Source organism: Ornithodoros turicata, chromosome 9, assembly GCF_037126465.1.
Source record: "Ornithodoros turicata isolate Travis chromosome 9, ASM3712646v1, whole genome shotgun sequence".
NCBI lineage: Eukaryota > Metazoa > Arthropoda > Arachnida > Ixodida > Argasidae > Ornithodoros > Ornithodoros turicata.
The window spans coordinates 26,786,127-26,799,981 of NC_088209.1; the positions used below are offsets into that span (position 1 = coordinate 26,786,127).

Genomic DNA, 13,855 nt, shown 5'->3' on the forward strand with positions numbered 1-13,855 from the left:
TTTTTTCTAAGATTATACTGTCCATCAAAGGGTCTTAGTACATTCATGATTGGATGTGACATCTTATTAAAGCGGCAGGGTTAGAAGCCATGCGGAAATCATGCCATACACTCTTAAAAATGAACTTCTCCGCATGGCACGCTCCTAGCCAACCATAATCTCGAATGATATGGTTATCTGCCCTGATTTGTTGAAAACGGGAGGCGTACGCCTTTTTGTGACAATTATGAACAGCATAAGTGTCACAAAAAAGGCGTACGCCTCCCACTTGAGTGCGGCCAACAACGGCAAGCTACCTCGACACCCCCCCCCCCCCCCCCCATTTTTAAGAGTGTATTTTAGAAATTGAACAGAGCGGGACGCTTAATACGATGATACATACGGTAAGGTGTTTCACGCTTGCACTAAACATTTTGAAATTGGAAAATTTTGAAACATGCCTCGCATATTTACACTCTGAGCGCAATTTTATGCTTCCAATTGCAAACAGCGTGTATAGTAACCTTACACTCTTCCAAAAGGAACTTCATCGCATAGCACGCTCCTGGCCAACCATAATCCTGAATGACGTCAGTCATTAGCATTGTGACGTCATTGTGACGCATGACGTCAGTCGCATTGTGCGGTTGATAATTCCTACAAAAACGCCCCCGTTTTCATCCAATCAAGGGAGAGAACGTTGTCATTCGGGATGATGGCTGGCTAGGAGCGTGCTATGCGGTGAAGCTGTTTTTAGTGTATAGGGCTCTGCACGGGCCGGACAGACAAAATATGCCAGCACCCTGGCAAACAAAATGTGTCGCCGTGAGCCCGGCCGAACAGGGTCCCGCAGCTAATTTCATACAAATACAATGCAGGACTATTAGTTGATATGATCACGTGCATGCGTGATTCCTGTGCACATATTTTCAAAAACAAAGGGCGCTCTATTATGCGACTTCGCGTTGCTCATGCGACTCCTCACACGACGCTCGGAAAAAGCTTGGGTAGAGGGGTAGCGATTGGAAAGAGTTCGTCCACAACATCCTTTCCACGAAAACTTGTAGAGGGCAAACGATAACGCGCTCGTCTGCGTGCGTTCTGGCCGGGCTCTATACGCAACTCATTGGGCCACCGGACCGGGTTGGGCTCGAAACAGTCGCAAAAATATATAGTATGGCAATAGGCAATAATATAATGTGGCAGTATGCAATATGCATGGTAGGGCAATTTTGAGCTTCAAGGAGATTATGGCAATCACGACATAGTATAGTTGTGGCGTCCAGTCAGACATGTACAAGTTACTCAAAAATATATTTAAGATAAATACTGACGTTAGAATGTAATGAAGTATAGATACATGAAAATTAAAGTAATTAAGACACTATTTATCTTTGAACGCAAAAAGTCACCGGTCACTTGTCAACGCGGCAAATCGCCGCTATGTGGCATGAATCACCTAAACCCCGCGTACTACGCAAGCCACCCCTGTGTGATAGGACACGTAGGAGTCATCTAAACACAAGTCCCAAAAAGATGACAAAGAGATATCAGATAACCTCACTGAGCATATGTGACCCAGAACAAAGCGAACTAGCTTCTAGCAGTTACATTTAGCAGCGAGCTTCTGCTCAGTGAGGTCAAAATTCGGCGTCACCGCGTCAGGGCACACCCAATAGAACCCTCACTCGCCAAGGACTAGTACACACGGGGCAAAATCTCTAAATGGAGACTCCCAAGAAGGGCCAATGTCCGGGTCAAGTCCGAGGGACTCACGAAATTTCCACTGAACAAGCAAGATAATGGAAAGACGACACACAGAAAGTTTGAGAGGGAGATCCAAAATATGTAATTAGAGTATTGAGTAGAAAATACCGTAAAATGTATTTTAAATAGAGTACAAATACACAAAACAAAAAGTATTGAGTAGAGTACCAAAATACCGCAAATTGTATTTAAAATACAGTACAAGTCTGCGTCCAGTAACCTTTCCTTTTGTATTTATAGCAAACTCTACAGCAAACACGAACAGATTCTATATACTAAAGGCGCTAAGCGACGACACAAACGGACGAGTGACTGACAGACAGACACAGACAGACAGACCGTGCGCTACTTTCAACAATGAATTTTGTGCATATTTAAATTCGTGAAAGTACCGTACCGTCTGTTTGCCGCTTGGGTGTTTGCGGATAGTTTTTGACTGCACATAGCACATTTGATTGAACATATTGCTTGTCACTGAATATTGTTACCTTTATTTGTTTCAGAGATTGAAGTCTCTACTGACCACCCAAAGCACTCTTGTCATTGGACTTCGAGGGCAATATGGGATAACGACAGCTTTCTCTACCTGGATCCAACAGCTCAAGTAAGGGCTGCGTTCGCTGCCATTACGGTCTTTTTTTTTCTGTTTGTGTACTGTAAATCAACCTCGAAGACAATTGCCATCAGTGAACATTACGTCACGAATTTTCGAAAAAGTAATCACCGTCATCCAGAGCATTGGTGTCTGCAATGTTTCCAGACTTGTGCATGCCTTTCAGACTTGGCACCGCATGTCACACAATTTCAAGCTTCACACGTCACACATAAAAATTGGAGAATACAATGTGTGATTGGCGTGACATGAATTCGATAAGGTTTCTCTAGAGACACAAAGTTTACCCCGCAGTGGCGCTGCATAGGGCTATTGCTCTCAGCCCAACTTGTTCATTATTAACGTAATCTTGGCGGTATAACTCGTAGAATTCTGCGTTTTCGGTTTTTATTTTTGGGCGGATTCGGCGTATGTTTTTCGGTGTTTATTGATTTTCACGAAATCAACGTTTTCCGATGTTTTTCCATGCGTGTACATGGTTTATCCGACAGTTATCTGGGAATAGAAATCACAATGTAATTTGCGGACAACGCTCGTTCAACGTGGCGCTGTTCGCTGCGGCGGCGTTGTACGGCTAACGAAAAATTTGTAAACTGACATTTTTCACAGCCATCGTATTTCTGTATGGTTTTCTGATCTGCATCAACAACTTGCTGGGCATGTGCAGTATTTTATCTCTGTCATCGTTCCTGGAATGTCCCTCTCTATTCGGTGTTTTTCGATTAAAACCGAAAACTCGGAACCCTAGCGTATAACACTGACGTAAAGAACGAGAGTTTTCCGAGGCAGACCACAATAAGGGACGACAGACACGTAAGCCTCAAACGTCCAGAGGTTAACGAATATAAACGACTCGGGAAAAAGAGGTGCTGACGCCGGAGGACCCGAGTTCGAATCCTGGTGTCAAGTCTCTGTTTTGCTGAGTTGTTTGAATTCGGTATAACATGGGTTTAACACGGTATAAAATACCACGTATTTGGTACGCGCGCACGAAAACGTGTATAGTGTTTTCGTGGTGACTACTCGGTGGCTACACCACAGAGCCACAAAAAGCCATTGATGTTGATAAGTTACACGTCATGATTTAATTTCATGATTGTATGTATTGATTAAAGTTGTGTTCCACAGACTAGACTACGACATTCTCCTGTTGCACACACACATTTCCACGTGGAATGCCACAAACTGGCCAGGTACAGCAGGAGCCAGCATCTTGGAAAGCTCCGGCAGTCATAACTACAGCAGCATGGTAAGCGGTCAGCTGTGGTACCCCGTACCCACCCCATCGTATATTACTGAAAGCTTGTCGCGAAGTCTGAATAACTGAACGTCTTCTCCACTTCGGAAGCAAATAACCAGCGTTGTCATGCGCGTGTTCCTTGATGGCAGTGCCGTGTTCGGTAGCGGTGGCTATTCTAGCAAATACAGTTTGCAACGTGCACGTGAATGCTTCTTTCTTTCCCGGCTTAGAGAATTCCTGTGTTGTCGGCATAGAGACGTAACAAAAGATGCTTGATCACTTGTGCTAGAGAGAGAGAAAAAAAAAGGGAGGACAGGTGGAGAGGGAAGCGGCCAGAGTCATTTGCGGGGAAAGAATGACTTGAGCCTAAATCCAAAAGAGACTGGCAGATTTGATTTGGATTTGATGGGCGGCTTCATTGTGAACAAGATTTGGATTTGGATTGAATTAAATCTTTGCTTAGGGATTTCGATCTGGATTCAATCACTTCTTTTGTGTGTGTGTGTGTTTTTTTTATGTGGATTCGGATTTGCATAATCAGCTATGCTACCGCGACCGTGGTGCAACGCTTGCTCCGGCTCTGGCTGCCTCAATATTCAGCAAATAGGCAATGAGGCTTGTGCAGTGACGTCACATTTGGTCACGTGACTCGGGAAAACATATTGCCCCACCGGGAGTTACTGTAGGAGCGATGCCGTGAGCTGTTGCAGTGTGCACGGAATTACGAGCGCATATTGTAAAAACACACGCTGTTGGCCCATTCGGCCCGCAGTATGACGCCTGTCACGCATCCCATTGTTTTCCCGAGTCACGTGGCTCAAAGGAGCTCAAAGGACGCGCGTGACGTCATGTGCACGAGCCTCATTCAGAAAACAAACTATTCTTCATAGCATAGGACGTTGTCCTTCGGTCGTAATGCCTGAACACTACAACGACGGTTTTGCAGGCTGCTTACGTCAGTTTACGGCCTATTGTACTTCTAGAGTAGCTTGATGGGCTTGTTGGTACATGACTCAGAGAACAAGGAGCAGTCAAAAACAGGGACAACGACACAAGAAGACACAAAAAACAGAGGCTCCACTATCAGATATCTCGTTAGGTTAACGAATCAAGAACAGGTATCACTAGAGTGCGTGAAGAAGCATGGGTGTCCTCTTGTGGAATGTAAAAGGTATATTGTTTATGAAATCCCACTTTCGTGTGATAAGGTTTATGTCGGCCAATCTGGCCGGTGCCTAAATGAACGTTTAATGGAACATAAGAATTGTGTAAATAAAACTGGTGGGGGTACCTTGCATGAACACGTAAGGGTCTGCGGTTGCGTTCCAGAGTTCCTGAGAACAAAGATTAGAGGACGATTCAAATCCAAGAATGAAAGAGAAATTTTCGAGGCCTTTTTGACAATGAAGTATGGGTCGGATAAATGTGTCAGTGAGCCGTCGATATCGCTAACAAGGGAAGAGTTGGGGTTCTTGGAATGCAGACTAAAAGCTGGATGTGAGTAGTTAGATCCGGTTGTTCCTCGTGTTTTTATGGCCCCCACGTGTGTTCCGTTTTTGCCCCCCTTTTTTCCCCTCTATACCATTGGGTATAAATGTGCTTGTGTAGTTCAGTAAAAACTTGTTGATAGTGGGGCCTCTGTTTGTGTGTCTTCTTGTGTCGTTGTCCCTGTTTTTGACTGCTCCTTGTTCTCCATACGCAGGAAAAAAAAAACGCTAGGACCCATCTTATCCTTCCTACTCCCTACCGATTTTGGCAGTGCTGTATCATTATGCTGCTCTCCCTCATCTCTTTATTTCACGCATTTGTTGATACATACTGCACTGCAAGAAATCTATCATGTGGCAGATATGCACCGTACGATAACCAGTGACAAGCCGCCGCACAATCTTCGCGTCCTGCAACCAAGTTCCTTTTTTTTTTTTTTTTTTTGCCGCAGTTTATGCTCATGGGGCTCCACTCAAGTATAGATGTTTCTCCTCTTTTTCTTAGTTCCATAACTGTTAGGAATTCGTGTTAGTATTTAGGTACCAGTCGACCCGCGTTTATCCGGACGGCCTCGTTTCCTGTGAAAATGTCCGGATAGCGGGGGAACCGGATAAGTGAAACACGGAAATCCATAGTGATCCTAAAAGGACATCTTTATTGACCATTACGCAGAGAACTATCCATCGTCATCTGTTTCATTCTAATACACGCATCCAGTTCTTGCAAACCTTTGCTAATGGCATTAACTTGCGAAATATTGTTTTGTTGCTCGGAAAATACTAGCGCTGTTTTCAGTGCCGCCCGCGCCTTTTCTACCGTCACAGCTGGTGCATCCCCGCTTTCATCATATTCTTCTTGAACACTATCGGGAGTGACGACAGTGACGATGTCGTTATCTGTGATTGCAGCCCAGGGGTCCTCGTTGCGGACCTTCTCAGTCTGAAATGACCAGACCGCTCAGTGGATTACCTTTGTGTAGCGTGCAAAGTCGGAAAGGGAGAAAATTCTTCCTAGCAACACCCTCTTTGTGTCAGTAAGAGGAGTCCACGACCAGGGTCCTCGACCTCGCTTGACTAGGTGTGGGCCAAGTGTCCTTCCTGGACAGTGACCGGATAACTGAAGCCGATTGTTGGGTATTAGTCACTTCTGTTCCCTGGAATTCTCGTCCGAGTCCGGAAGTTGAAGTCCGGATAAACGAGGGCGAAATATGTAATGAGAAATCCGTCTCCATGCTTTTTTGTCCGGATAGCGCAGGATCCGGATAAACTAAGTCCGGATAAACGCGAGTCGACTGTATTATGTGTAAAAATTCGAGCTTCGAAAACGGCGGAAGATTCTGAAAGCTGTTGGTTTAGTCCCTCTTCCAGATTTGCGATGGATTTGAAAAATTCACATTGATTTGGAGTGCTGAAAATATATCAGGATTTAAAGTGGTTTGATTTACTCGAATAAATTCAAATCCCCACTTGATTTGGATTTAGTGCCTTCAGCAAACCGCGGATTTCATTTAAATCCAATTTGTTTCCTCAAATCTCCAACACTGACCCAGGTAGCACATGAAACCGTAATACGCAGGGCACCAACTACTGAGAATACGCTGTGAAGGTGTGTGAACCTAGATACTATAGATATATGACATCGTAAAACGTGTCCAGAAGGGTCAGTACGCGGGCATCGCAGCACACTACACTTTCACTTTCAGAACAGCACTTCACCGCAGAGCACGTTGTGCGCTAACCGCACTGCCACGAATGATGGGGTTGTGGCTTCTGATTTGAAGAGAGGGGAGTACGCCTCGTCTTAGAAGTTCACATATATCGAATTGCTACAAAAAGGCGTACGCTCCCTCGCTCTTCGAATCAGAAGCGGTAACCATACACTCTAAAAACAGAACTTCACCGCATAGCACGCTCTGCGCCAACCATTGCCACGAATGATAGGGTTATCGCTTCTGTTTCGAAGGGAGAGGGGGGCGTACGCCTTTTTTGTGTCAATTTGGATATATGATAATTGACACAAAAAGGCGTACAGAGTGTAACACCCCTCAACGTCCTTTCATGCGTCCTCCTCCCCTACAGGAGACCTTCGTTATTTTAGCGTTCGACCCATGTCGGCAATAATGATACGTACATAAAGCAGTTACGCTGTTAAGCTGATTATATACGCAGTGGTATGGAGCAGCCTGATCCGACTTTGTCGGGTGTCACATCTCCATATTTTTGTCTCAATCAATGAATCGATCACAGGGGTCACTCATTGATGTGGTTGTCATGTTCTTGAACAATGGAAAATCTGAATGACAACGCGGATGGTGCATGAGACAACGGATGGTGGACAGATGCGTCGTACGCAATGGTAGAGAAGTCGGTCGCGTGGGACGCCGAGCTTGGAAACACGGGTGCTCACCCACAACGAATAATGGAGACAGGTGAAAAAACACAGACTGCACCGGAGTCTCTGCGGCACGGAGTGGGATCCAAGTTCGGCTCGAGTAGTCATTGCATCCATGACGAGAAGCAATAAAAGGCACCCATAATCGACGCATACGCTTTGATTATTGTGGACACTGAGACGATATGGAGTTTGCGATGGTATTTTCACGACCATGGTGCGCGTTATGCGCAGGTGCGTTTTTTCAAAAAAAATTTCAGGGGCGCGATACACAGGGGAAAATAACGGTAGCTTCGACCTAGAACACTGTAGAATCACCTGTGACTGAGCTGCGCTTTGCTTGATAAAGCTTGTGCATCGCAGTTCGTGTGATGCTGCAAGTGGGGATGCTGCACCCACCAAAAATTGGGACCACCTCTTGGGACCTGCACAATGCTTGCCAGTATTTTGCACAGAAGCTGGACAAGTATAGTCTGACTCACTACAATGGTCCATTATGCTGGTATACGACTGGTATACTGCTGGTATATGCGATGCGGTTGTGGCTACCGCCCGCGCGGGGGCACGTTCCACAAATGTGTAGTGCAAGGCAGTTGATACGCGGAGTTATCAGCGTTTCACAAATCCATCATGTCGTGCGTGTCTCCCTTGCAGAAACATGTCATCAGTCAACTAGAACCGAGTTATTTTGCCTCAAGACCAAATCTGGTGTACATGGTAACCGCTAGTATGGCTGTCACAGTCTTCAACATCCCATCTTCACAGACCGTCACTGCGGTCCACGTGTCTACCACGGCTTATGGATACGGCATAAGTGATTACTCCGAGGTACGTTGAATTGCAATCTTGTGTCCAGACCCAAGCAGCACCACATCATGGCCCAATATCGGGGTCGCCACGTAAGACGGCAAGCTGCTGCGCTTTCATTTCACACCAGAACTTTATTTATGATCTACATGTTGCGAAGCTTAGCAAGCTGTAGAGGAACGCCACCGTGCGGCGTGTGCGGAAAACGGAGCGTGCGGCGGGAACTGCCGGAATGGGGGTAGAGGTATCTCTGGGGGGGGGGGGGGGGGCAGGAACATGGAAGATGAGAAATACGGCCCCCGGTGGTATGTAAGATACTCTTTCGTGCTTTCACTCTGTCCTCAAGACATCCTATCTCCTCAATGGTTAGAGCAATCGAAGGTTCACTAACGAGAACAATGCAATGTAGTGAGCACCTTGGGGGCCCATGTAAAACAGTGTGGGTGCACTCCGGTTTTTAATAGGGCTGTACGGACTAAATCTCGTTGCGCACAAAAATTGACAGAAATGCACAGCGTTCGCAAATAGGATTGAAATTTCGCGTATAGAATCCTTGAGGCACCTTCTTTTCGTGGACTAAATAAAACAAACGCTGTTTTCCCGAGTCCGGAGAAAGAGGTCTTTTTGATAAAGAAACACGGAACAGAATGTATTAGTGAACCCTCTGTTGCTCTAACCATTGAGGAGAAGGTATCTTGAGGATAGAGGAAAAGCATGGAAGAGTATCTACATACCACCGGGGGGAGTATTTCTCATCTTCCATGTACGTCATCGTTTTAGGTTGTTTAACCTGTTTTTATTAGACCTGCCCTGTGGGACGAACTGTGTGGTGTGCCGTTCTTCAGTCCTTCTGTTTTGGCTCTTCACTCTTCAAAATGAACTTCACGCAAGAGCACGCTCCTACACTCTTAAAAATGAACTTCACCACGTAGCACGCTCCCAGCCAACCATCACCCCGAATGACAACGTTCTCGCTCATGATTTGTTGAAAACGGGAGGAGGAGCCTATTTTGTGCCGTGCATTATATAATACACAAAATAAGCTCCTCCTCCCGTTTCAACAAATCAGGGGCGAGATTGTTGTCATTCGGGGTGATGGTTAGCAGGGAGCGTACTATGAGGTGAAGTTCATTTTTAAGAGTGTAGCCAACCACCATCTGGATTGATATCGTTATCTGCCGTCTGTTGAAAGCGGGAGGCGCACGCCTTCTTTGTGACACTCATGCTGTACATAATTTTCACGCACACACACACACAAAAAAAAAAGGCGTACCCCTCCCCTTTACAACAATTCAGGGCAGATAACGATATCATTCGAGATGATGCACTCCAAAAACAGAACTTCACCGCATAGCACGCTGTGCTCCAACCATTGCCCCGAATGATAAGGTTATCGCTTCTGATTCGAAGAGAGTGGTGGGCGTAATCTTTTTTGTGGCAATTTGGATATATGAAAATTGCCACAAAAAGGCGTACGCCCACCTCTCTTCGAATCAGAAGCGATAACCCTATCGTTCTTGCCAATGATTGGAGCACAGCGTGCTATACAGTGAAGTTCAGTCGTGACGATGCCCACTTGAGTGCGGCCAACAACGGCAAGCTACCTCGACCCCCCCCCCCCCCTCATTTCTAAGAGTGTAGTTCGAAACCTAAGCCTTCTTATCTTTTGTTTTGTTGTTTTTTAGACTTGTGCGAAGGGCTTGGTCACACCGGTCCAGGTTACACCGGAGACGTTCATGGTTTCTGGGCACGATGGCTACCAGATTATATATGACACGCCACAAACATTGGAAATAAAGGTAAGAATCCGTGCGCTTTATTTTCATACTACTATACGATAATCGCAAAGTCGTTATACATGACATTCTCGCGTAAGCATAAACAAGCCTGCGTCACCACTTCCGGTGCCACGAAGACTTCCGGTCCTTCCGCGACTAAAGACGCTCGGAACCAGCTACCATGCAGAATGATATCGTTGATATCTTTGTTGAAAATGGGAGACGTACGCCTCTTTGTGGCAATTTGAATTGCCATAAAAAGGCGTATACTGCCCTCTCTCTCCTCAAATCAAAAGCGATAACTGTATCGATCGGCATAGTGGTTGGTTAGCGCAAAGCGTGTTTGCTGCGAAACCGGATGTCGTTTTGGCAACAAACAGGAAGCGGCGCAGAAAGGCATGCATATACATCATCGTATTGAAAAGCAGCGCACAAACACGCAGACAAAAGGACTTGCTCTTAAAAATGAGGTGGGGGGAGGGGGGGGGTCGAGATAGCTTGCCGTTGTTGGCCGCACTCATTTGGGCACTCTCCTAAGCCAACCATCGTCTCGAATTGTTTTGTTGAAAACGGGAGGCGTACGCCTTTTTGTGACAATTATGTTGTTCATAATAGCCACCATTGTACAGAATGATACCTCTATCACTCTTGATTTGTGGATAGCACAGGGCGTACGTCTTTGTGACAACCAACGGCATTTCTGCACAAAAAAGCGTACGCCTCCAGTTTTCACATAACGATATCATTCGAGATGATGTTTGGCTCGGACCGTGCTACGCGGTGAAGTACGATACTAGCTATCCCAATTGAAGGTTTTAGTATGGTAAAACATGTGAGACGGAATGCGTACCCGATATGATTATGCATGACGCACATATACTTGCAGATAAACGCAAGTATAGCAGCGACCCAGACCAAAAACATCAAGAACAAGCTAGGAATGGCCTTCTTCGACGTGGACTACGAGGACGTTGACGCGATCTGCGGTGGTGCATTTGCGACTCTACAGAGATCCATCAAGAGGTTAATCGCTATAGGATAGACTCGGATGATGTTGCTGCTTGCTGATGAACAAGTGTCGTATAGCGTGAATTTATCCAGTGGACCTTATTAATAAATTTTGAAATTGCCGCTACCGGTACACGACGGCAATAGCTTAAAAACTGCCTCAAATAAATGTACTGATTAAAGTGAAACTTCCTCGTCGCTTACTTCGTACGCTTTTGCCTGATTTGCTAAAAATGCGGGGAAATGAAGGGGAATGTACACAGCATCAGGAAACGTGTAAGACTCTCGAATACGTGTTCTAGGCAATGCTGGCAACTTTGTTGCTCAATCCGATATGTCGAGTTGAAGCTTTGGTGCATGATGGGAACTGATGTTCTCAGGCTGGAACAAATACATGCAAAGCCTCAATGCCTAAGAAATCAATGATGAAAGACTACTTCCTGCTTTCATCAAGCTTTGGTGCGTCACACACCGCTGATTCAACACAACTGCATGCTGCTGGCATAGAGCTACTACAGGGCGATGTAGCCCATTTTACAAACTTGCCGATCCGGTCTCGATGCACTGTGCACAATGTGGTGTTGCGACTTCGGTAGCGAACCGAGGCATCAACACTGGAAGGAACAACTGTACAACTTTATTTACAGCATAATGTAAAACCCCGAGAGTAGGGGGGACACGAAGGGCCATTTTTCCGTCAGAGCAAGAATGAGAGCCATGGGCAATGGCGCCCAACGGTTATATAGGTTTTGGGCGAGAAAACAACCTTGGATGAAAGGTGAAAGTCACTGAAAAGGTTAACCAGCTGTAGGACTCGAACCCACACCTTCTGGATTGCCGGTCCAGGGCTCTACCAATTGTTGTTCCAGCCTCAGAACATCAGTTCTTTCATGAACAACCTTGGCACGGGCCTCAAGCTGGTGTTGACTAGAGTCACTAGTGTTGACCTCGGTCTTGGTCAAGACCTTGCGTTGCGCCATTGTTCTATACATTGGCCAGACTCCGTTCAGTCCCTGAATGGGGATTGCGGGCGTTTAACTCGTTGCGCGTCCTAGGCCGGCGACGAATTCCATGAAGGGTTGCCGAAAACAGTGTCCAGCCGCGAGAGCGACGGATCGGACGAAGGCATGCCCAAAGTGGTGGCCGGTCGTAACAGCGGTCAGCCACTCACAGTATCAAGTGCTTGAACCATATACTGCATGCTCGGTGTCACCCGCCCTGTACCAGACAGACGACGCCCATAGTACTAGTGTGGAACGTTGAAGACTTCTCTTCTTCGTTTGCGGGAAGTGCTCCGGTACGATATCCTTGTAGATATCCAGTCCCACATAATCTGGACCTCACGTTTCGTCTACACGGCGGTACCGAGACCCAATAAATAATCGCATCTCCTATGGCTTTCGTAACGCCATTCCCTTGCAGATATCCAATGGCCATGGTCTTGCGTAAATTATGTATGTGCTCTCTCAACAACAAGAAAAACTTCGCAGGCGTCCCCACATCACCAGCAATATGGTAGAGTGTCCCCTCTCGCGATGAAACTCCGCATTCATCATAAAATTGTTGTTGTTGGTCCAAACAAAAAGCAAGAAACACGGCACATGATCGTTAAATGACTGTTGTGCTTCGACGAGCTAGGACAATAAAATGTAGGCTTTGCACGGTCTACAATATCTGCTGCGATGCGTATGATATGGGACACGGCTGACTTTCCAAGTTATGTTCACCTCCCCACCTAGACAGTTGTCACTTCGCAGTCACGCCAGGTTCTCGAGTCATCAAGCGTATGACTCTGCCTTCTTCGAGGTGGCTAGCTTGGGACAAACTATTTAGATGTCTGCTCGCCGTCGTCAGCAAACGCGATTCCCAAATATAGGACAACCGTACGGAGAACAGATTTCAGGGCAGGTTCCATATTTTACTGAGAAACGCTAACATTGATGTATATGTATTGATGTACTTCGTTGGCTCAAAACTATTTTTCGTTATTAACATGCGTGATTCCTGACGTAACCCCGTGGGGTCACGTAAAGTGATTTTTCTATGCACTCCGAATCTCTCTAGCGATTAAATTGATGGTATATATTATTATATATTATTATTGGAGTATTATTATTATATCTCGTTCGCCAGTAAAATTTTGTCAAAGTAACGACCATCAGCAGAGCGCTCTTTCTTGTGTGTCCCCATCACTCTTAGAAATGTACTTCACCGCATAGCACTCTCCTAGCCAACCATCATCCCGAATGATATCGTTATCTGCCCTGATTTGTTGAAAACGGGAAGCGTACGCCTTTTTTGTGACATTTATGCTGTCCAAAATTGTCACAAACAAAGGCGTACACCTCCTGTTTTGAACAAATCAGGGCAAATAACGATATCATTCGAGATGATGGTTGGCAAGGAGCGTGCTATGCGGTGAAGTTCATTTCTCAGAGTGCAGAGTTGTACTAGAGGAACAAAGTCGAACTAACGGCATTTTTACGTCATAGCTTTCCCAGGATATGTTGCTTGCTATTAACATACGAAGAGGGCGCTGCTGTCAAAGTTCTATTTGAGCTGTGGTTCCCTAAGCTGCTCCCAGATGGAGCCACGCCGTCAATGTTTGCTATTCCTGAATCTGCCTGCAGTAAACGCCAAGTCAGTTATTATTATTATTATTATTATTGTCAATTCAATTATTTTTGAGAAGGAAGTCGGCATAGCCCGCCGTGCTTTGTGGGAACGACCACGCCGACGTTGCAAATCGCGTTGCATGATGTCCTCTCAGGAATGGTTCAACGA

The 13,855-nt window shown here is 45.9% G+C and overlaps 1 protein-coding gene and 1 long non-coding RNA gene across 2 annotated transcripts in view; one reads left to right on the plus strand and one right to left on the minus strand.

Moving 5' to 3' along the window:
* Window positions 1-11,210, plus strand: part of LOC135367836 (uncharacterized) — a 30,681-nt gene extending 19,471 nt beyond the window's left edge. Inside the window, exons 8-12 of the mRNA XM_064600952.1 lie at window positions 2,250-2,350; window positions 3,488-3,608; window positions 8,133-8,306; window positions 9,971-10,084; window positions 10,950-11,210. Coding sequence (XP_064457022.1) covers window positions 2,250-2,350; window positions 3,488-3,608; window positions 8,133-8,306; window positions 9,971-10,084; window positions 10,950-11,105 — 666 coding nt within the window. The 3' untranslated portion in view covers window positions 11,106-11,210. The remainder of the gene's footprint in view (window positions 1-2,249; window positions 2,351-3,487; window positions 3,609-8,132; window positions 8,307-9,970; window positions 10,085-10,949) is intronic.
* Window positions 1-13,855, minus strand: part of LOC135368476 (uncharacterized) — a 148,749-nt gene that overhangs the window by 31,676 nt on the left and 103,218 nt on the right. The window lies entirely within an intron of this gene.